The sequence below is a fragment of the Periophthalmus magnuspinnatus genome, chromosome 12, assembly GCF_009829125.3.
Source record: "Periophthalmus magnuspinnatus isolate fPerMag1 chromosome 12, fPerMag1.2.pri, whole genome shotgun sequence".
NCBI classification, from domain to species: Eukaryota; Metazoa; Chordata; class Actinopteri; order Gobiiformes; family Gobiidae; genus Periophthalmus; species Periophthalmus magnuspinnatus.
Genome location: NC_047137.1, coordinates 4648681 through 4670183, shown reverse-complemented (window position 1 = coordinate 4670183; position 21503 = coordinate 4648681). Strand labels below are relative to the sequence as shown.

At 40.7% G+C, this 21503-nt stretch overlaps 2 protein-coding genes across 2 annotated transcripts in view; both read right to left on the bottom strand.

Moving 5' to 3' along the window:
* Positions 1-21503, bottom strand: part of LOC117379502 (WD40 repeat-containing protein SMU1) — a 218067-nt gene that overhangs the window by 84878 nt on the left and 111686 nt on the right. The gene's annotated exons all lie outside the window — the stretch shown is intronic.
* Positions 9478-21503, bottom strand: part of si:dkey-1d7.3 (transmembrane protein 132D) — a 39497-nt gene continuing 27471 nt past the window's right edge. Inside the window, exons 6-10 of the mRNA XM_033976401.2 lie at positions 19350-19558; positions 16247-16427; positions 14706-14819; positions 14092-14283; positions 9478-11808 (exon numbers count right to left, since the gene is read on the bottom strand). Coding sequence (XP_033832292.2) covers positions 10336-11808; positions 14092-14283; positions 14706-14819; positions 16247-16427; positions 19350-19558 — 2169 coding nt within the window. The 3' untranslated portion in view covers positions 9478-10335. The remainder of the gene's footprint in view (positions 11809-14091; positions 14284-14705; positions 14820-16246; positions 16428-19349; positions 19559-21503) is intronic.

Genomic DNA, 21503 nt, shown 5'->3' with positions numbered 1-21503 from the left:
GTACAAGTATTTCATTTTAGAACTTACTGCTGTTTTTGTACTTTTCTTTTCAACCTTTTTGTACACAAACTGCTTCTTACTTATGTAGAACTATGATACAATATTTACTCCAGGTACAATCTCTCCAAACCAAGGAAGGCATATGCACTTTCAGTTATGTATTTGTAACTGCAACATATTTACAAATACAAAGAGAGAGTGCAGTGTTGATTAATGTGACGTTTTTGTTAAGATTAAAATTCTGTGGCCATGTGCAAGCTTTGAGGTGTATTCTTGTGGCATTTCATTGATTACCAGACAGCAGCAGATGGGACAAGTCATACATTCTCTATTAAGATGACACCTATGACAACACTGACTGCCATCAACGCTTAAGTGCCAAACAGATAGCTCACTTTATCTAGTTTATATTTAAGGACACTGACAGTATGAGTATGAAACTTAGGATCGAAAAAAGGAGTTGGGGACTGTGAGACCCAATCAAAGTTACTTCATTATCCATTGTACACAGCTACACTAGAAATAATCTAGATAATACTTAAAATGAATCAAAGCGCCTTAAAAATAAGCAAACAATATGACATTAGAGTAAGTACAGCTCTCCACAGATGTGACCTGTAACTTGGCTCGATGACACCTTTGTCATCATAGAGATAGATGTTTAATGCCACACTTTGGAACGTTCCAGGCAAAGCAACAACATGTCCATGGACTCTTCATCTCAAAAGTTACATAGTACACCTCAAGTGTATTAAGACATTTTAAGATAGAAATTAAATACATAAAGTAAGATAAGACTGACATTGCAGTCTGTAAACCCAAGATCTAAATTTCACATAAAAATACACAGTAGTCCCGCCATCAAAGACTGACTCGCTCATAGAGTTGTCATAGCTAAGGTAAAGCTCGCCCATGCTCCATTCTCCAGTCTGTCTCATGCACTTTTCCTATCTATGCAACACAATGTAATTACATCTGCGCCTGTGAATGTGGCAGTGTCTGATGCAGTGCGGCACCCACGGGTGTCTTGTGGGTGTCAGGACATCAGAGGAGTGTGCAAGAAGCCGACCGCCTGCTGAGCTCAGTTTCTCTCCCACGCACTCTGGGCTCTGGCTGCTGTGTGTGGTGGTCAGCCCTGTGCTCTGCTCTGGATGAGAGACAGAGGCTCCCTGTCTGCTCACGCAGGAATACACTACTAAAGTGCAGGTGGACTCTCATAGATAAAAATGTTATGATTTAAACTGGAAATACACAGACATGTTGTAGATAGAACTGTCTTTGCCTCTTTATTTAAAGGGGCTCTATTTCATTTGCTTGTTATTTCTTTGTCTGGAATGCTCCGCAGGATGGCAGTGAGCTTATCTAATACCTCCATGGAGACATGCAGGCGACACCACAGGTCAAATCTGCGGAGAGGCAAATCCGCACAGTTAGAATATACGTTTTTCAATGAAAAATTAACAGAAAATGCTTGAGACTAGATGGCCCTCTCCTGATTGTTTCCATTGCAGTGTTGTTCCTTTAGTTATAATCTTCCATATTGTGGCATAAAATGCATCTATCTCTATGGAGAATGTTCCAAAGTATGGTTTTAACTTTCTCTTTCTATGCATCATTGCCAGTGACAAGCCTACCTCCCGAAAGTTACCGTGGTGTAACCGTTCAGTTATTTGAGCTGCTTATTTTGAGCTGTTTGAAGTGTCAAACATGCGCACAATGCTCATAAGGGGAAGCACAAGTAAACATATTGTTGTTGGTTCAGAAATCAGAACAGTCTATAGTTCATTTTGTAAGTGATGAAGATGCGGGTCAGGAAATTACTTTTGTAGAATCGACAATGTTATAACTGTCACTTTTGACCGTGTTATAATTGTTTTTCATCATCATTTACCCATTGAGAGTTGTATTTTGACGATACGTGCATGTTTGAGTAATCTTTATTCTCCTGCGTTCTAGAAGCCATTGCTCCAAGAATTCCTGTTTTCACCTACCCCACATGTCCATTGGTCTATATTGACTTCATTCTCAGATTATTAGCTGAACAACATAGTCTTGTGAGTCTTGGTTTCCATTTAATAAAATACTCACTTCATTAAATATACTGACATAATTTATTTTTGTAATGACAATAGATAGTAACCTCAGGTGTAAAAAGTAGCATTCAGATCAGATAAAGTGTTACATTATTGTGCGTTTAGGGAATCAGGATGAGAAAGTCAAATTAACTGTCAGCATCAACTTTCCCTACAGCAAATAATTAGCGTCAAGTGAACAGTACAGGTGTAATCTGTCACTCGCTCCCATTAACAAACACAGGCCTGTGGAAAGAGAGCGGGAGAGGGAGTGGGAAAGAGTAGGAGAAAGCAAGAGTGAGTGATGTGAGGGAAGGGGAGGGCAGAGGGAGAGAGGGAGGGTGTGTGAGAGAAAGGGAGCGTAAGAGAGTGGGAGAGAAAGGGAGAGTGAGAGGGGGAGACAGGAGTGTGTGTGTATGTGTCTGTGCAGGTGTGTGAGTGAGATAAAGAGAGAGACAGTGTGGGAGAGAAAGAGAGAGGGAGAAAAAGGGAGAGTGGACGGGGATGTGTGTGTGTGTGTGAGAGAGAGAGGGTGAAAAGGAGGGAGGGGGAGAGAGGAGAATGTGCATGCGTGTGTGTGTGAGAGAGAGCGAGAAGAGAGAGAGAGAGAGAGAGAAGAGAGAGAGGGAAAGAGAAAAAGAGAGGGAGTGTGGGAGAGAAATGGAAAGAGAGGAAGAAAAAGGGAGAGTGAGGGGGGGAAACAGGAGAATGTATGTGTATGTGTGTTGGTGTGTGTGTGTGTGAGAGATAAAGAGAATGTGTGTGGGTGAGAGAGATAAAGAGAGTGAGTGTCGAAGAGAAAGAGAGAGAAACAGAGAGAGGGAGGGGGAGAGAGGAGAGAGAGAGAGTGTATGTGTGTGTGTGAGAGAGAGAGAGAAAAAAGAGAGGGAGTATGGGAGAGAGAGATAGAAAGGGAGGATGAGAGGTGGAGAACAGAATGACACAACTACTGCAGTAAATACGATGCTTTTTAATTAGTACTATCTAAATAGAATCACCTTTTTATATTGCAAGAATAAGAAAATTAACACAAAGGCTCAGCACTGAAACACATTAAGATAGAGAGAGACATGGAAGAAAATAGAAGAATCAATTTCACAATCTTGTTAATGTATATTCCTATAAAAAGATGAAATTAAATTAATGTTCTTTCAACCTTAAGTATTAGTAATAAAGCAACTCCTGAATATAAACTCATTATGTCTGCTCAATTTAACTTTTATAACTTGCAGTATGGTTTGTTTACTGTGTAAAAATGTCAAAAACTTTTCTTTCTCAAGTTTTCATTTGAATGGCTCTTTTTTGGAATAGAGGGTCGCATTACAAAAGCGTCTGCCACTGGAGCGCTGTCATTGGGTTTTTTGAAAAGAACCATGACTTTCTTGTGACATCAAACCAGATAATGAATGTGGTGAGTATGAAGAAGGTCTGAAAATGTGAAAAACAGAGACTAAAATGTGGCCTTGGCAAATGTCTCCTATCATAAAGGCCAGACAGAAGAAAAGAACTGAGAAAGACAGTATTCAGTGAAAACAGTTATGAAAGTTATATGGTTACATAGAGTAGAGAAATAAAGAAAGTAAAGAAATATCTTCCTCTTCCTCTTCAACTTCATCAACACCTCAGCATCAGAAACAAATTTGAAGAAGACATATGTTTTTGTTTTGTTCTTTCAACCAAAATACAGAGTAAGGTAATCATAGGGAACAAGATATTTTCATCTTAATAGAAAAATGTAACAACAAATTAAGTTGATTTTGTGTAATACGTCTCCTTTAATGCTGCTCCAGATAACTTAAAAGAAAGCATTTATTGCACTGAAAAATCTGCTGCATCTCCTCCTGACTCCTGACTGCAAAAAAATGATCAACTACCATTTATCAGTGGATATAAAAAAATGTTTGTTTGGTTTATACGATGCAACTGTTAACAGCTTAACTACAGCTAAAGGTGCAAGTTTTTGAAAGGAAGTGGGGGTCCAACTATTAACTTTCTTCACTTATGCCCTAACCTTTGCTTTATTTTATCTTGGGGAAAAAATGTAATTATGTAAAAATGTGTGAATGCCCGGTGACAATGGCTCAGTGGGTTAAGTAATTACCCGCCATCTGAAGAACTGCTGGCTCAAAATGCCTCCAAGTGCATGCCATTATGTCCCAGGGCTAAAGGCCAATAGAAAATCTCAATGTTTACATGTTATTCTTATTGGTTGGTTGCACTATTTTACAAGAGTACACATAACATAGTGTTTTTTCTTTTTTATCTGGTACAGAAAAAGTAACAATAACATATTTGGCTTTGCGCTCAAACATGTATGTCCCAATAGAATGAAATAAGATGACTTTTCTACTGTGCCTCTAAATCAAACTGTTCCAGACTTAGTTACTTCCTCATGCCTCACACATATATCACCATCTTCCAGGGACGGAGAACACTGGTGTCAGCACAAAACGTGAGGAAACAAATATCAAGAGGGTCCGGGAGAGAGTGGCAGGTGTGGAGAGCAAAGAGAAAGAGAAGAGAGAGAGAGAGATAGTCAGAGTATGTGAGAGGGAATCAAGTACAGATGTAGGCAGGCAGACAAAGAGCAAATGGGGAAAAATCATGTCTGCCCAGGCCTTAAATGAATATACAGAGCCGTTTACTACAGACTTCACAAGACAAGATCACATTTCCAAACAAATATATGCTAGAAGCACGGAGATTCTCACTTTAAAGTGTCAGCAAAATAGGAAGAAGGATCGTAAACTTATGTGTAAAACTTCTATGTGTTGTCGCACTACTTTGTCACGGTTTTACTCCTGGCTGTCAGAAGCTACTGCCCGAACTATGCATCCCTCACTGATTCTATTCAGTGCAAGTCATCAGAGCAGTAATCATCATTCAAGTAATTATGAACATGTAAGAAGTTCAATTGTGTTGTGCAGTATTATCTCATGACATTGTGCAAAGTACATCAAAATGCACTGTACATGTAAGAATTCATAAAACATTTACAAATAAATATATGTTTAACATTTTTGTATTAGGTTGTAGATCTTTCAGACATGATCATTTTAAAAGTAGCTCACATACTGAAAAAGTCTGAGCACCTCTGTGCTACCCATTAGAAATGCCCAATGTTGCTATGGTGACACAGTCTCGCCAGGCACTCATCCACTACTCATGTGCTCGGTACAAAATAAAGGCCTGCAAAGTATGAATTCAAGGAAAGTTGTGTAAGATGTAAAGCAAATTAAACCTAAAGTGTGTGGTTAATATTGTGAATGTTTAGTTTTAGTTTTTTATCATTTATGTAATACATTTTTGTCTGTGTGTTTTACATAAAACAAATGAATTAAAGAGCTACAAGAATGAATTAAAGGTTACAAGAATTCTACAGGTTTCACTAAAACATTTGCCTGGGGTCCAGAATACACAATTCTTCAATACTTTATGAAGTAAGTCTGGTCACAAGTGAATCTCTCTGTTTTCAGAAGGGTGTGATGGACAGCTTGATTAGCCAATCAAGGATATGCATGGCCAATTCATATTGTCAAAAATAAAGGAAAGAAATATTACAGTGCGTTGAAAAACATGGCGAAGTTCTACAAAATTGATGAACAAAGCACTAAGCTCTAGTGAGAGAAATTTGATTTTATTTGTTAATGACCAATGACCTCCTTACTTTCACATGTGTTGCTGAAAAAAACAAATTTGATTGCACATGAGATCTGTCCCGTACCTTAAGTTTCGGGATGTTGTGGACCTGTCTTGGCTGACACGTCTCTGCAACATCACGTGGTGGTCAGGGACAGTACCGCCGGACTGGCAGACCAGGGTGGTGGTCTCTGTATAAGAAGGGGGACGGAGGGTGTGTTTAATTACAGGGAAATCACACTCCTCAGCCTTCTCGGTAAGGTCTATTCCAGGGTACTGGAGAGGAGAATCAGACTGATAGTCAAACTTCGGATTCAGGAGGAGCAGTGTGGTTTTCGTCCTTGTTGTGGAACACTGGACCAGCTCTATACTCTCCAACAGGTCTTCGAGGGTTCTTGGGAGTTTGTCCAACCAGTCCACATGTGCTTTGTGCATCTGAAGAAGGCATTCAACTGGGTCCCTCATGGTGTCCTTTGGGCCCTCCATCATTGGCTCTGTTCATTATATTTATGGACAGAATTTCTAGGCGCAGCCAGGGGCCGGAGGGGGTCCGGTTTGGGGACCACAGTATCTCATCTCTGCTGTTTGCAGATGATGTTGTCCTGATGGCTTCATTGAGCCAGGACCTGCAGCAGGCACTGGGACGGTTTGCAGCTGAATGTGAAGTGGCTGGGATGAGAATCAGCTCCTCCAAATCTGAGGCCATGGTTCTCAACTGGAAAAAGGTGGTTTGCCCTCTCTGGGTGGGTGGTGAGTCTCTGCTTCAAGTGGAGTAGTTCAAGTATCTCGGGCTCTTGTTCACGAGTGAGGGAAGGATGGAGCGTGGGATTGACAGGTGGATCGGTGCAGCGTCTGCAGTGATGCAGTCGCTGTATCGGTCTGTTGTGGTAAAGAAGGAGCTGAGTTGAAAGGCAAAGCTCTCGATTTACCGGTCAATCTACGTTCCTGCCCTCACCTATGGTCATGAGCTCTGGGTAATGACCGAAAGGATACAAGCGGCCAAAATGGGTTTCCTCCGCAGGGTGGCTGGACGCTCCCTTAGAGATAGGGTGAGGAGCTCAGTCACATGGGAAGAGCTCAGAGTGGAGCCGCTGCTCCTACAAGCCGAGAAGAGCCAGCTGAGGTGGCTTGGGCATCTGCTCAGGATGCCTCCTGGACACCTCCCTAGGGAGGTGTTCCAGGCATGTCCCACCAGGAGGAGGCTCTGGGGAAGACCTAGGACACGCTGGAGTAACTATGTCTCTCAGCTGGCCTGGGAACGCCTTGGGGTGCCACCGGAGGAGCTGGAGAACATGTATGGGGTGAGGGAAGTCTGGGAGACTGCTGCCCTCGCGACCCGGCCCCAGATAAGCAGAAGTAAATGGATGGATGGATGCATGGATGAACTGTCATATGCACATTTACTAAAACCCATTTTGATGTTGCCATCATACTGCATAAAACTATAATGATTAGAATGATTAGAAAAAAAGAAATAAAAAAAGAATATAATTGAGATTTTGCAATTAGAGTAGTCTTCCCCTAGTGTCTAATATTTGGCTGTTGTATCACGTCTCATTAAAAGCATTTCTGTAGAATAGGTCTGAACCAGAGCTGTAGTAGAATCTGTGAGTGACTCTTTGGTGATGTGCACACACAGGACATCTGTGGCTGGATTAAAGTGAAAGCGCCTGCTCCTCCATTCCCTCCGACTATTTTAATCTGCACCACAGCTGTGTAATCCCATTTAGGATTTCTGATGCATTTGTTTACTCCAAGGTCTTCAGTAAAAAAAAAAAAAAAAGATCGTTCTGCAGAAGCATTGATAAACAGCAAAAATACATCTCTGGCCATCAAACTGCTGCAGCTGGTTTCTGCCCAATAATTTGACCAGTTGAGTCCACAAATTTGACATTATTTTATGGACTGAAATCAAACACAGAAGTTGCCAAAGCTATTTGTAAATGGATTAAAAATGGCACTGCAATGTGGTCTGTAACACAACTGTAACATAAATATGAAATGTGATCAGCAGTAGAACTGATAAAGAACCTCAAAGAAAAACATTGTAAGAATGATTTCCTTTTTAGTGACATGTCAAGACCATGCCACATTATGCCACTCAGTTCTTTTGTATAAAAACAAGAAATAACAGCAAAAAATAAAATTACCACTAAAATGTGGTTATAAAAATCATCTTTAGCAACTATTTTGATCAAACTCATTTTCCAACTGTCAAGTCACAGCTTCATCAGGTTGGATTTCCTTTTGAGTCAATTTGGTCCTTTCATCCCCCTGTCATGTCTAAGCTGTTGTCTTCAGTGTGTCTCATTAACACAGGGAAATTGGTGTCTGCTTTTGTCACTTGTGTAAAAATCTGTGACATTATCTCTGAAGCACAGAGAGTACTGTCACAGACTGACAGAGACAGCAGAAGTACAGTAAAGAAAGTCAGATCTTAGTTTAATGAGCTGCCCCCCCCCCCCTTTCACCTCACTCCCCTCTTTCCCCTCACTCTCTGCTGCAGTTCCATGACTTCTGCTCCTACATCACACCAGTCAACTCCATTCCCCACTGAGCAGTGAGCCTGTGTCTAACCTGTCAAAGGCATGTAGTGCTCATGCCCTTGGCTGTAGTGGCCTACATTATGAGGAGTGTACCATAGAGAGGGTCCACTAATGCACACTAATCCTTCCACACAATGACCCCAATCCCTTAAATCTGTCAATAGAGAGCTGATGCTCCAGATTACAGCCCAGGGTGCTGCAGTGACACCAAGAAGTCTACTCTCCTCTTCTGCTTTAAAAGACAGCGAGAGCTACATGTATTTTATAATGCTCTGACGCTCTGTAATATATGTAAGAATATTCACCTGAACGTTTTCTATAAAGGTTCAGCCATCAGTACAGATGTCAACACTGCAGTCTTTTGGTCCCCATGAAAACGATAGAAATGTGGACTTTTAAATTGTGTGTCCTGTATGATGCAGCAGGCTGCAATCAAAGCTGCTGGCCAATGATGCATCCCTGAGACAGCCTTGAAAAAGTGCTTATCTCTCAGAGAGTTTGTTTACTCTTCCTATCGTTGCAGGACAGATACCATAAATTGACTGGAATGACTAAAGCTTTGGACTCACACAAAAAGCCAGGCCGTAGGTACAGAATTTAGGAGGAAGTTATTAAAATTGCTTTTATCAATCCTGTCAGTCCAGTGTGTGTGTGTTGTGCAGTGAGGAAGCACAGCTCCAGAGGTGTGGGCCATCAGATTATCTGGACCTATGTGAGCTGGGGACACTGTTTATGCAGCTGCTCCAACACTGTCATTTTGAGCTGTGTTTTGATGCTCAGTGCAGAAACATGCTGAAAGAGGGGAAAGGGAGATGGAGGAAGAGAGACAAATGGGCTCAGACTTATCTTATGCAAGCTGTGAAATTGATAAAATATGTTTTCCTTGGAGGACACTGGCACAAGGCACAAAATGAGAATTTCTCTCTCTTGCTTGTCTTTTCCATGTCTCCAAGTCCTGGTTATTTTGAGCACATAGAAAAAACCGCTGCAGCAGCACGTCCCGATATTGGAGAGCACATCAAATATGTCTCTGTCAGAATGACATTTTAGTATATTATGACATCAGGCCAAAATCACATTCAGCGGTGATTAAACATAATTTAATCTCAATGATTCATGGGCTTGAGCCTTTAAGCCAAACCATTCCCTCTGTGTTTGTCATGCAGCCTATTCTTCTTTTCAAAAGGCTCAGAAAACAAAGAGCAACAAAAGCTTAATATCCACTGTCTCCATTAGGTCTTTATTGATAGGCCAGTGTAGGAAATACATCACAGTTTGGTTAAAAGTAGGTGTTTTACATAGAAAAGGCATCATAGTTTCTCATTTACACATACAAATCAGTCACTGTGAAATTTGCATTCCTGTTTTGGGAGGCCAACAATAGACAATCTGGAGTAGCAAACTCCCCTGGAGAGGAGGAAGGCCAGGGTAACTTTGTTAAGAAATTCAAAAAAGTGTCCATTTTAAAGTCTGCACTGACTATATTTGCATAACACGCACTTGATTTGAATAAATCCAGCCCAGAATATGGTAAAACTGTTGCCAGTAACTTAATAAACGCTGCATATTGTCTGACAAATTGCACACACTCTTCAGGTATTCTCTGGAGGACTCAAATATTAAAACAAGAAAAGCTGGAAACAAAACATAGAATCATTTACAAGAAATCACCCTGCTTTAGTACATTCACCCTGACAATCAGAAATACATCTGCTGTTTGAGGAAAGAAAAGGTCAGAGTGTACAAAAACCAAAGAATCATGTGTAAGTAAGTATAAGTTAGGCAGAGAATAACACTGTATAAATATAGGACTATTTACAATATTGTTGTATTATTGTCATAGTACATAAAAAATCTTCACATAAAAATGTTTCAACATTTCAAACTGCTGTCACTGTAATATATTATGTATTTCTTTCCCACTGTATTTAAATGTCATTACAGTGATTATTTACACATTCTATTCATACAGTCTTTGTCAATAAACACATCAGCCAGAAACAATTTATTTTTCCATTTCATTTACAAAAGCCTTTTTGGACACAAGCTCTGGTACATATTATCCAGTTCCAATCTGCTCACTGGGGCTCTCCCACGGGTGTCACTACAGGCCAGGGCATGTCAGGGAGGGGTGTCTGAGGTTCTGGAGGTGGTGGGGGTGGCTGCACCTGCTGGTTAGCCCAATTTAGGTCTACACCATTTTTCTTCAGGGCAGCCAAGTGCTTAATGTCCAGTGTGGTGAAGGTGGTAAACTGGACCTGGTTTCTCTTACTGGTTGGCGAGTGCAGCGGCTCGGTACGGTGTGGTGTGGATAGCAATGTGGCTGAGCGGTTAGCCATGGGGTCGATGGGCTTGCCTGGTAACTGCTGCTGGGAGGTTGTACGGCACCTCCCCAGTGTGGCAGTTCTCTCTGGGATAGCAGGCATGGTCACTGTCGGTATGCTATTTTCCATGTTATGATGATGGTGATGTCCCATTGAGTCAACTGAATGGCGTGACTCTAGAGAGCGCTCTCGCTTCAGCGTACCCACGGGGGCTGGAGTACCTGGCGGTGGTGGGTTGCGGTGGTGGTTGTTGCCGCTCCCCAGCCACACCCAGTCATGCTTATGATCTTTAGGGTCGCCTGGGGGAGGAGGCGGGGCCTGTATAGGTGTCTTCTGATTACGAAAGCACAAGGTGTAAGAAGCACAGTTGAGCAGGAAAGCTAAAATGGCCACACATGATACTCCAACCAGAGCGTACATGCCTATTTCTATGTCAGACATGGAGCGGAATGTCCTTATCAGATCACTTTCGATAAAAGTAGGAGTTTTGGATCTGGGTGGCTCCTTCTTAGGGGTTAGCTCAGCTTTAGTTATGTCCTTGTTAGCAGGTAAATCAGACTTTTCAACCATACTACCGAAGCTTTTGCCACCTTCTTTCACTGTTACTGCTGCTGTTGTGGTGGGCTTGGTGATACTCTGTGGTGTATTGAGTGTGGGGCTAACTGTTGTGACTGTGGTGGCTGCAGCATATGTAGTGGCTCTGGTGGCCCTGCTGGTATTACTGATCCATATGACATGTGGCAGCACAGATCTGGTGGATAGAATGGTGGAAGCGGTTATTTCCACAGGAGTGGTTGGATCAGTTACTGTGCTCTGAAACAAGCGCTTATCACCATCTGTTACAGCACGCTGGGATGTTTTAATCTCGCCCACCACTTCTGATGGGGAACCTTTAACGCTGTCAGTGCCTATCCCTATCTCATCTTCATCTGCAGATATGCTGTTACTCGGAAAGTTAATCTGGAGCAGACCAGTGCCCACCACCAGTTTGCTCTTCCTCTTGGACTTCTGACAGTCCTCACAGATCCTCAGCTCCACACGGACCAGCGCACCCTGGCCCTCCCCTTGACTTTGAGCCAGTACAAATGTGTGTTGTGGGGTGCGGCGTACAGTAGCCACTCTGTCATCAGGAGTGCTGACGCTCAAGGAGTAGAGAGAGCGCTCAAACAGGTCCAAAGGAACAACCGCCCCATCGCTGAAATGGACCCAGCAGGTGACCACTGCTTCCTAGGATCGAAATACAAAGAAAATAGAACTCATATCAAATGTGTTTGAGGAAAAATGAAGCAATAAAGCTGAAATTTTCTTCAGCCATGGACTCAACAACAACAACAACAACACAGATGCCCTTCTTTTTGTTTCTTTGGAAAAGTAAAACTTGATCAATTTGCTATCAATTTAAAGTTTTGAATTTAGCTTTGAAAGCACCTCTGTTCTGCAATGCAAGGGATATTTGGCCAATCATCAAAATCTGTTAAAAAGGTTTCTACCAAAAGTGTTTGGGGCAAAAAAACAACAACAACAAAAAAAAAAAACAACCCGTATGAGCCCTCAAAGCTCATACGGGTCACTACAGTCCTACTTTGTTTATAGAAATTGAAGTCTTATTGAAATACCCCATTCAGTAAATAAACTGTTTTCTTTAATAGAAGAAAAAAAATTCTACAAAGAAAAACAGGTCAATGCGCAACAAAAATCATTAGCTTACTTTCCCTTTTTCAGTGATAACCCAATAACTCTTAATAACACAAAATGAATGCTAATATCTTTATGATTACACTCTGTGGGATGCAGCCTGGATCATAATTCTGCGAAATCACTGCTGGGAAAGTAATTTAGGCAAAGTGGATAAAGGGAGTTTAATACAGCAAATTAACAAAAAGACATGGGTCGTGCCAGGAGCTGAATTAGCCAGTCCAATTACATTAATACACTATGACCCCCTTCCTGTTTCTAATGTAAGCCACTGGGCTAACTCTCATAACCCATATTTGCTTTGAAAACATTCCCAGACCCCCGAGGCAGTACATTAACAGCTTGCCATGGCAGACAGAATCGGCTGGTCATCAGCGGTGGCATGGCTGTAATAGTTTCTTATTGACAGTGACAGAGCAGCCACAGTGAGAGAGTGTAGTAAGTGAGCTGTCCCCCCAGATTGGACTAATTGCTGGTCCGCACTGTAGCAGAAGAATTGGAGTATACATGGGCAGTCTGCCAAGGCTAAGCGTGTGAGGGAGCTTTTAAAATGATCATGCTTGTACACTGTATGCCTCTGCCTCGCTCTCCTACACACCAGGGCGCCACAGTGGGAGTTTCAAATACAATCGAAACTCACATATTGCACTCCTGAGGTCAATGTTGCATGCATTTGGTCTGAGGTGACAAGTACATTTACATTTAGGTCTTACTCAAACTTGCAGTGCTATTGGTGAGAATAGCTGGGTTATAAAGATGTGTTAGCATGGCACAGGCAGTGTTGGAAAAAGCAATGCATTTTTGTCATTTCGGTAAAAGTACACATACACGTGCAAAATACTTAAGTAAAAGTTTCACATAGTAAAATCTAGTACCCTGTGTAATGATTTATTAAACCTTTGTTAATGAGTAAGTAGTTTTTCGTACATGATTAATTAACAATTATTAGAAAAAATGTATAAATGTGTTGTAGATGTGCCATAGCAGAGTAGTACAGAGTAGTAGTATAAAGTGTTACTGGAGATTTTTATGGATTTACCAGGCAGTTAGTTGTTGCTTACAGATAGTTGTTGGTGCCAAAAAAAAAAAAAAAAAATGTGTTTCTATCCAAACAACAGCAACTGCTCTAGTAGGGAGTATATTAGGTTGGGTTATTTTTTATGTGGCAGTACTTATTTACACGCATGACTCACACACAAAGAAACATTCTGCCAGAGGCTTGCTTTTTGGAATAGACAAAAGATTATTAATAGATAATACAGACATGAATAAATAATCAAAAAGAAAAGCGTCAATATACAGTGAAAATAATATCCAACATTTAACTGAAAATATCTTTGTGAAGGTAGGAGAGGTAGGTAGAAAACACTGACATAATTTATAAGCTGGAATAAAAGACATTGTGGGCTCTCATGGTGTGAAAAATTACATTGTTGCTCAAAGCTGTGTTCTGTGGCATTATTCAGCTATTCATTATGATGTGTGGCTATGTCTGCAACACCAAACAGAATCGTGTCTTAGTGACATGATTCTGGCGTATTTCATTACACTTAGATACTAGATACATATGTCCATTGCATAAAACATGCTTCTTGTTAACTTTTTGATAGCAAAGTGGGTATAGCAAAGTTGAGGATATGGGTGTCATAAATGAAAGCACTAAACCATGTCAAACACATTCAAAACTTAATACTCCAGAATATATCCAATTAGGCCCAATATTTATTCTTGCTTACTTTTTTGTATACAGTATAATTGCATTTATAACTCTCTAATTCCAACCAGTGAACACATATTTGACACTTTTATACCCACCTGTTTGAGCTGTGTAATGACCTCCCGGATAGTTGCCGTGGCGACTATTGCCCTGTTGCCTTCGGGGCTGAGCTGCAGAGACAGAGAAAGCCCCGAGACCAGCTGTACACCAAGCTCTGTCACACTGACTTTATCATCCACTACCCTGATGGTCCTCTCTGCCAGCACAGAGGAAGTGACTGGGGATACCACCTGCAAAAAGCACAACAAACTTCAGAAAAAAAATACAAAATGGATTTAAATAACACTTTTTTGGGAGAATGAGATCAGTACAAGGGTTCATAGTCAGGTTTAGGTTTGATTTTCAACAGAAAAAAAGATGAAAACTGAAAAAAAACATTTGACTAATGCGAGCTAGATTCTGACTGTAACGTTATTTGAGAGTGACTTGTTTAACACTACAAAATCAGCTCACCTGTTGTAGCTCTGGCTAAGTCATTTATTTATAGTCAAATCCTGTAAAAAAAAACCTCTAAAGTCTAAACTGGGTAACAGAGCTTTAGATAGAGCATTGCCTCTAGTTAGCTTCACACCCCCAGGGTATGTTAATGACATCAGGTGCAATGTAGCAATACACATATGGACATCTCACAGCATGGTGCTTTAGGACTGACCATTACAGTGGTGGTGCCCACAGCTCGTCCTTGCAGGATTACACCATCAGACACTCTGGCGACCTCTGGATCTGCTACTTTCACAGAACTGTGCACAAGACTGGTCACATCCACCTGGAAGACAGATGCAAAGTGGGCAGTTATAGAATTGATACTACTGGGTGAAATTGTACATAAACTGCCTATAGACAAACTGTCGGTTTGAGGTAGCCTCAAAATTAACCGGAGCAGAAGCTCTGTTCACATTGCCGGTAAATCAGACCTGTTCACGGTACAAGTTAGACTCCGCCAGGGCTGCCCTTTGTCACCGGTTCTGTTCATTGTTTTTATGGACAGAATTTCTAGGCGCAGCCAGGGGCTGGAGGGGGTCCAGTTCGGGAACCATAGGATCTCATCTCTGCTCTTTGCAGATGATGTTGTCCTGATGGCTTCATCGAGTTTGTACCTGCAGCAGGCATTGGAGTGGTTTGCAGCCGAGTGTGAAGCACCTGGGATGAGAATCAGTTCCTCCAAATCTGAGGCCACGTTTCTCAACTGGAAAAAGGTGGTCTGCCCTCTCTGGGTGGGTGATGAGTCCTTGTCTCAAGTGGACAAGTTAAAGTATATCAGAGTCTTGTTCACGAGTGAGGGAAGGATGGAGCGTGAGACTGACAGGTGGATCGATGCAGCATCTGCAGTGATGCGGTTGCTGTATCGGTCTGTTGTGGTAAAGAAGGAGCTGAATCGAAAGGCAAAGCTCTTGATTTACCGGTCAATCTATGTTCCCACTCTCACCTATAGTCATGAGCTTTGGGTAATCACTGAAAGGACAAGATTGGGGATACAAGTGGCCAAAATGGGTTGACCCCGCAGGGTCGCTGAGTGCTCCCTTAGAGATAAGGTGAGGAGCTCGGTCACATGAGAGGAGTTCGGAGTAGAGCCGCTGCTCCTCCACATCGAAAGGAGGCAGCTGAGGTGCCTCGGACATCTATTCAGGATGCCTCCTGAAGACCGCGAGGAAGACCCAGGACATGCTGGAGGAACTATGTCTCTCGGCTGGCCTGGGAACACCTTGCGGTCTCACCGGAGGATCTGGAGGACATGTCTGGGGTGTGGGAAGTCTGGGAGTCCCTGCTGCCCCCGTGACCCAGCCCCGGATAACCACAAGAAAATGGATGGATGTTGATTCTGACATTCACACATTTTACTCTTGGCCAAAATTGTTTATTGCAAGTCAGTCCAGTCTGGATTAATTGGTGTTATAAGTCACAGAAAACAAAAACAAAAAAATCACATTAACATTATTTTATTATTCCATGGCCGCCCTTGTCACTTGATATGGCACCGGAGGAGAGTGATATTAGTCAGAAAATTTGATTTCATTAAGCTGGTCACATACTAGAAAAATGGAGATTTATTACGGTATATGATACGATAGGAAGTGAATTAAGAATTTCACAATTGTTTGGTCATGGTGTTAATAATTATGAATAATTGTAAAATTGTGATGTTTCTTCTCAGTATAAACTTGACACTAAAATTCTCTACTTATTACTTAGTACCTGCCAGTCTGGTCCCATGAAGTACTCCACGGGCTCCTCTTGAGTCGGAGGTACAGGTAGGGTTTCTGCGTCAGACTGGGCTATGAAAGGAGTTAGCACTCGTATGGGAGAGTGCTGGTACTGCAGCATGCAGCCTCTGCCCTTCCTCATCTCCTCCTCCTCCTCGCTGTCCCAGTTTGACCTGAGAGAAATCCACAAAAACAGAACAGGAATAAAAAATGCCTTCCTTGTAAAACATTATGCTTGTTTAAAGGTGCACTATGTAACTTTTCTGGTAGATCTGCCACCTGCTAATCTCTATGAAGATGTTATTGTTTTGCCTGTAAAGTCTTACAGTAGGTATTAAATCATCATGTATTTATTCAATCACAAATATTTGCTTTGCCCAAAAATAGCTTCAAAAATAGGCATTCTTACAGTTAGCTCTGCACAGATCTGACTTATAACTTTGCCTGGTAATGGCTCCTTGCTTAGCTCCAAAAATATAAGTTTAATGTCCTGTTGCGGGACTTTCAAAGAAAAGCAATAACATTTCTATGAAAACAAGTAGGTGGCATCTTTCTTTCTACAATGTCGTTCATAGAATCAGCTAAGTAATCGTCATTAAATATTTGAAAATGTTCAGCCCCTATTGAACTCTATGCATGTACCAAGTCTTAATTAATATAACTACAAACGTGTGCAGTCTATAATAGCCTCTTTCTTCATAATCAGTGAGTTGACCTTGGGTTCAGCTGTATCGTAGTACATTAATTAAAAGGAGGGCTTTGTCAAAGCCCTGCTTTGACAAATGTTATAGACTTCTGTAAACTTTTAATACAAACAGAGACTTGTTTGTTATGTGTGGTAAGCGGGTCAAAGGAGGAATGAGCAATCCTTCCATACTGTAGTGTTGATTATTTCATTATCACTTGTGCTCTGCCAGGCATCGCACAACAGGCTCAGATAAACATCATTATCATATTTACAGAGTACATGGTCAATTTAAGAGCCTAATATACCGACTGAATTCAATATTGTTCAAAAGAAAAAAAATCAATTAGTGATAAGCGAGATTGACAAACATTAATATCTTATATGTAGTGGCCCTTAAAGCAAAGAGCCAGAAGAAGATGTGTTTTTACATATTTTTCAATCAAATAATAATATTTAGGAGCTTGATACCATGATTATCATGATATACTCATATTTCAGTCACTAAATAGATTGCTAAGCTGCTAATTAATATGAGAATATCGTTAGCCCTAATTAAACTGTGACCAAACCTCTTTGTCAAAGCCTGATCTCGTCAGATCTCAGAAGTTAAGCAAGACCGGGTCTGGTTTGTGCTTGGGTGGAAGACTGCTGGGAACATCAGGTGCGCCAGTGGCAAAAATTGTCATTGTGTTCTTAGGCAAGACACTTCATCCACATTGTCTAGTAAAAAATACAATGTGTGCATGAATGCTGGTAGTGGTCGGAGGGACTGATTGCACAGACTGGCAGCCTTGTTTCCATCAGTCTGCCCTAGGGCAGCTGTGGCTATAATACTACCTTACCATCACTGAGTGTGGAGTGAATGACTAATGTATTTAGTATTAGTATTAGTAGTAGTAGTAGTAGTGGTAGCAGCAGCGGCAGTAGCATTAGTATTAGTATTAATATAAGTATTAGTATTAGTATAAATATGGTGTTTTGAACCCAGCTAAAATAATATCAAGGGAAATTTTACTTTACTGCACTGAATAAGCAACAACAGAGAACTTTGATTAAGAGCAGTTGTATCTTTGACATTTTTACCAATAGTAACCATACACAGTTTTCACATTCTACATTCTGTAACTTTGGTTGTGCCTGAATCACTCTATTGGGTGTTATGAGAACTGAAAAGCCCAGTGACATTTTTTACCCCAGAGAAAAGCAGCAGCTGTAGTTATTGTAGTATTGAGTGAAAAGTAATGACTTTACTGTACGTATTGAATGAGTCCAGGCTAACCTTTCTCTCCGGACTGCCAGGGCTGTCCCTGCTCTAGCCTTGTCTGTTAATTCACAAAACACATTCATGGCTGGCTGCATTCCCTTTTTGACACTGTGTCATGAAGAAACAACTGCCAGTGACGAAATTATTATTCCATGATACAAACTTTGTATGCAGGTTTGAAAAATCATGGTATTTTTAAAAGCTTACATTTAAGCATACATTTACAATTTGTTTTAGTGGTAATAAGGAGAATGTTTATTTTTGGTGTGAAATGCTATTTTTATTATTATTTGTCCATTTTAACCTCCTCAGACCCGAGCTCTTGCATGACATGCTTTATTAATTTCTTTTTGTTATTTGAGCTGGCTGGGACCTGATGAGTCTAAATACAAAGAATTATCTTTTTATATTATGTAGTTTCTGAGAAAAAAATATGTAAATCAAATGTCCTCATATGTGGACATTTTACTCATTTTGATAAAACATTTGAATAATGATTTGCAAAAACTATTTATTAAGACCCTGAACACAGCAACATTAGTCCTGAATGTAAAAACGAAATGAGAAACAACAATTATGCCTCTTGGAACAATGTGTCTCATGTGAAGAGCTGCTGACAGGAGCAGGAAGAAAAAACAACATTCTAAACTGTTAAAAATGAACATATATAATATATTTACATTGTTGCTGTTCTTGTATGCTGTTATTCTTCATCTAATAATTTGCACTGTGGCCTAGACAAGCCAAAAAACTTGTTGTCCACATATGAGGACGCCAGGTCTCAGGAGGTTAAAAGGGATCAAGTACAATTCTAGTACTTGTACTATGGTAAAGTTTGTCATGTGTGAATTGAACCAGTGCATTGATTAGTATAGTTAGTTCTTGTAAAATACCATAATGAGGTACAGTATAAATACGTCTCTATAGAGGTCCATTAAGTTTAGCTTTTTTTAAGAATGTTTTCTCTCATCGTAAAGTCTCCTTGCCTTTCCATGAAACAATGTATTGTGCTTGGTACGAACATAGAGAACTTCAAACTTTGCACATTTAAGCAAAAGTTTCACAATAACAACAAGTGAAGTTTATATAATTGGGTTTCAACAGAAGACAGTCCTCCTTTATCTCCAGGCTGGCGGGCCTTACCTCCTGCTGCCCGTGGTGATGGGAACTCTCCAGCCCTTGATCTGACTCAGCTCTGGGTCGGCTATCTGGATAGTCATGGGCAGACGTGGCATCCACACTCTCATCTCCAGCTGTGCGCTCAGGAAACCATAAGTGAAGTTGACCATCACTGAGCTCCTCCCCATCGTCTCCTTACCATCCACATAGACATAGTCACAGCGCTCCGAGACCTAAAACAAAGACACAGCAGGAGGAGGATCAGGCCAAGCACTGCAAACTTTGTTGTTGTTGTTTTGGGAGAAATTTTTGACAAAGTGCAAAAGTAAAAAATCACAAAGCAACTGACTGTAGAAATGAGCCAGCCAGTATATTACAGTATTTTTTCCTTACCAGACAAGACCACACTATTTTTCCACACTGTACAAAAACCTATATCTATTATTTGGTGACCTTACTTTATCTTCTCGAGTCCAGATGGAGTTGATTGACAGGCAGGTTACCCATGTTATGTTCATAACAAACATGGCTGATTAATTATGGGCAAAATAACTGAAATGAGAAACATTCCAGACTTCTCTTAAAGCTGCACAAAGCTGAGGTAAGAGAAGTTATTGATTTTGTTCTGAGAAATATGTGGATATTTTAGAAGAAATGTTTTCAGCTAGTAGTAACACACATACTTCAAGTTTTATATAGTTTTTTGTTTGTAGTTATTTGGAGAGGTCCCAGACACTCCTGAATTTGAACAGGAAGTAAGGGAGGGGTCTTGCTTACCCAGCTAGTTTTTTGTTTTTTTTTCTATACAATATTTAACATATATATTTAATACTTTTAGAGTGTAGACTACATTTATATCAGACATTGATAATTGCCATACTGGGGGATCCTTGGTCACAATTTACAGTGAAAGTAATATTTTTTGACATCTCCATCATTTGCATTGATTTCTAATACCTTAACAGTAAAGTATGATGAGAAATGTGAAAGTTGTAACTGTAAATAAGAATACATTTGAACCAATTTACCTAGACAATAATAAATATAAAAGCTAATATTTCACTTTGAGACAGCAGAGACATCCATTTTTTTTTATGGGGACTGAAGAGAGGTTCTGTGGCGCACATTTCAACATGATGTTTGTGTGTATTTCTTTATTTTTTCTGCACCTACAGATGCAACAGGGTCTGGAGAACGAAATGTGCAAACACAACAAAACAAACAAACACAATGCAAAATGACTAGAAAATACTAGAAAGGTTCGGCTATGTGCTTCCAAGGTAAAGATGAGAATTTTAGTAAAGAATTCATTAAAAAAGGGGGGAAAAAAAAATGTATGCATGCGTTTCAGCTTTGCTTGTGCAATTGCTATATGTGCTATATGTATAGTCAAACTTAAGTGCTTGCTTTGCTGTGAGTGAATATAAATGAGCATGGCCCTGGCCTATCCCTGCTGAGCTCTACTGTAGGTGGGACCGTTCCAGCTTGTGCTGTGGAGAGCAATGAGGTGAGGCACAGCAGTTGGTGTGTTTTATTTCAGATTGGAGGCCTATCTCCTCGACTGCCTCACTTATCTTAACAAACCAGTGGCTCTAAAGAGGTAATTGGAGAGCACTAGACTGGAGAATAGAGTGCTCTGGAGTGAGGGAGGCAGGCGGGGGGCGAGCATGGGGAGAGGTGAGAACAATCCGAATGCCATGACTTCCAAAGTGAGCAGAAGTGAACCTTTGTAGAACTGTTGAAGAAGCTCTCCCCTCTGACATCTGTGAATGACCCTGGCTCTTATCCCCCAGACACCCTCTACCGAGTGACAATCTCAGGTTAGTAGGCAAACTATGCAGCTGGACACAGGCTGAGAAGTAACAAGACAGGCTGAACAGGGAGAGAACTTCGAGAGGCACCTGCTACATTTCAGTGTGTTCAATGTTCTTTGTATTTTGGTGCTTATTTTATCTACTGTGTTGTCTCTGGAATACAAGATATTTTTGGGTTTTTGATTACATGTTCTGAGTTTTGAAAATTTGAAACCATATATAAATTTTAGACAACCACTAAAAATAGAGTAGAACTTTGAAAATGTACTGCCACAATACTAAAATTTGTAAAATTATTTCTTTCAATATTAAGGAAAATGCTCTTTCTTTAGGGATTAGTATGTAATTTTCACATACAATTTCA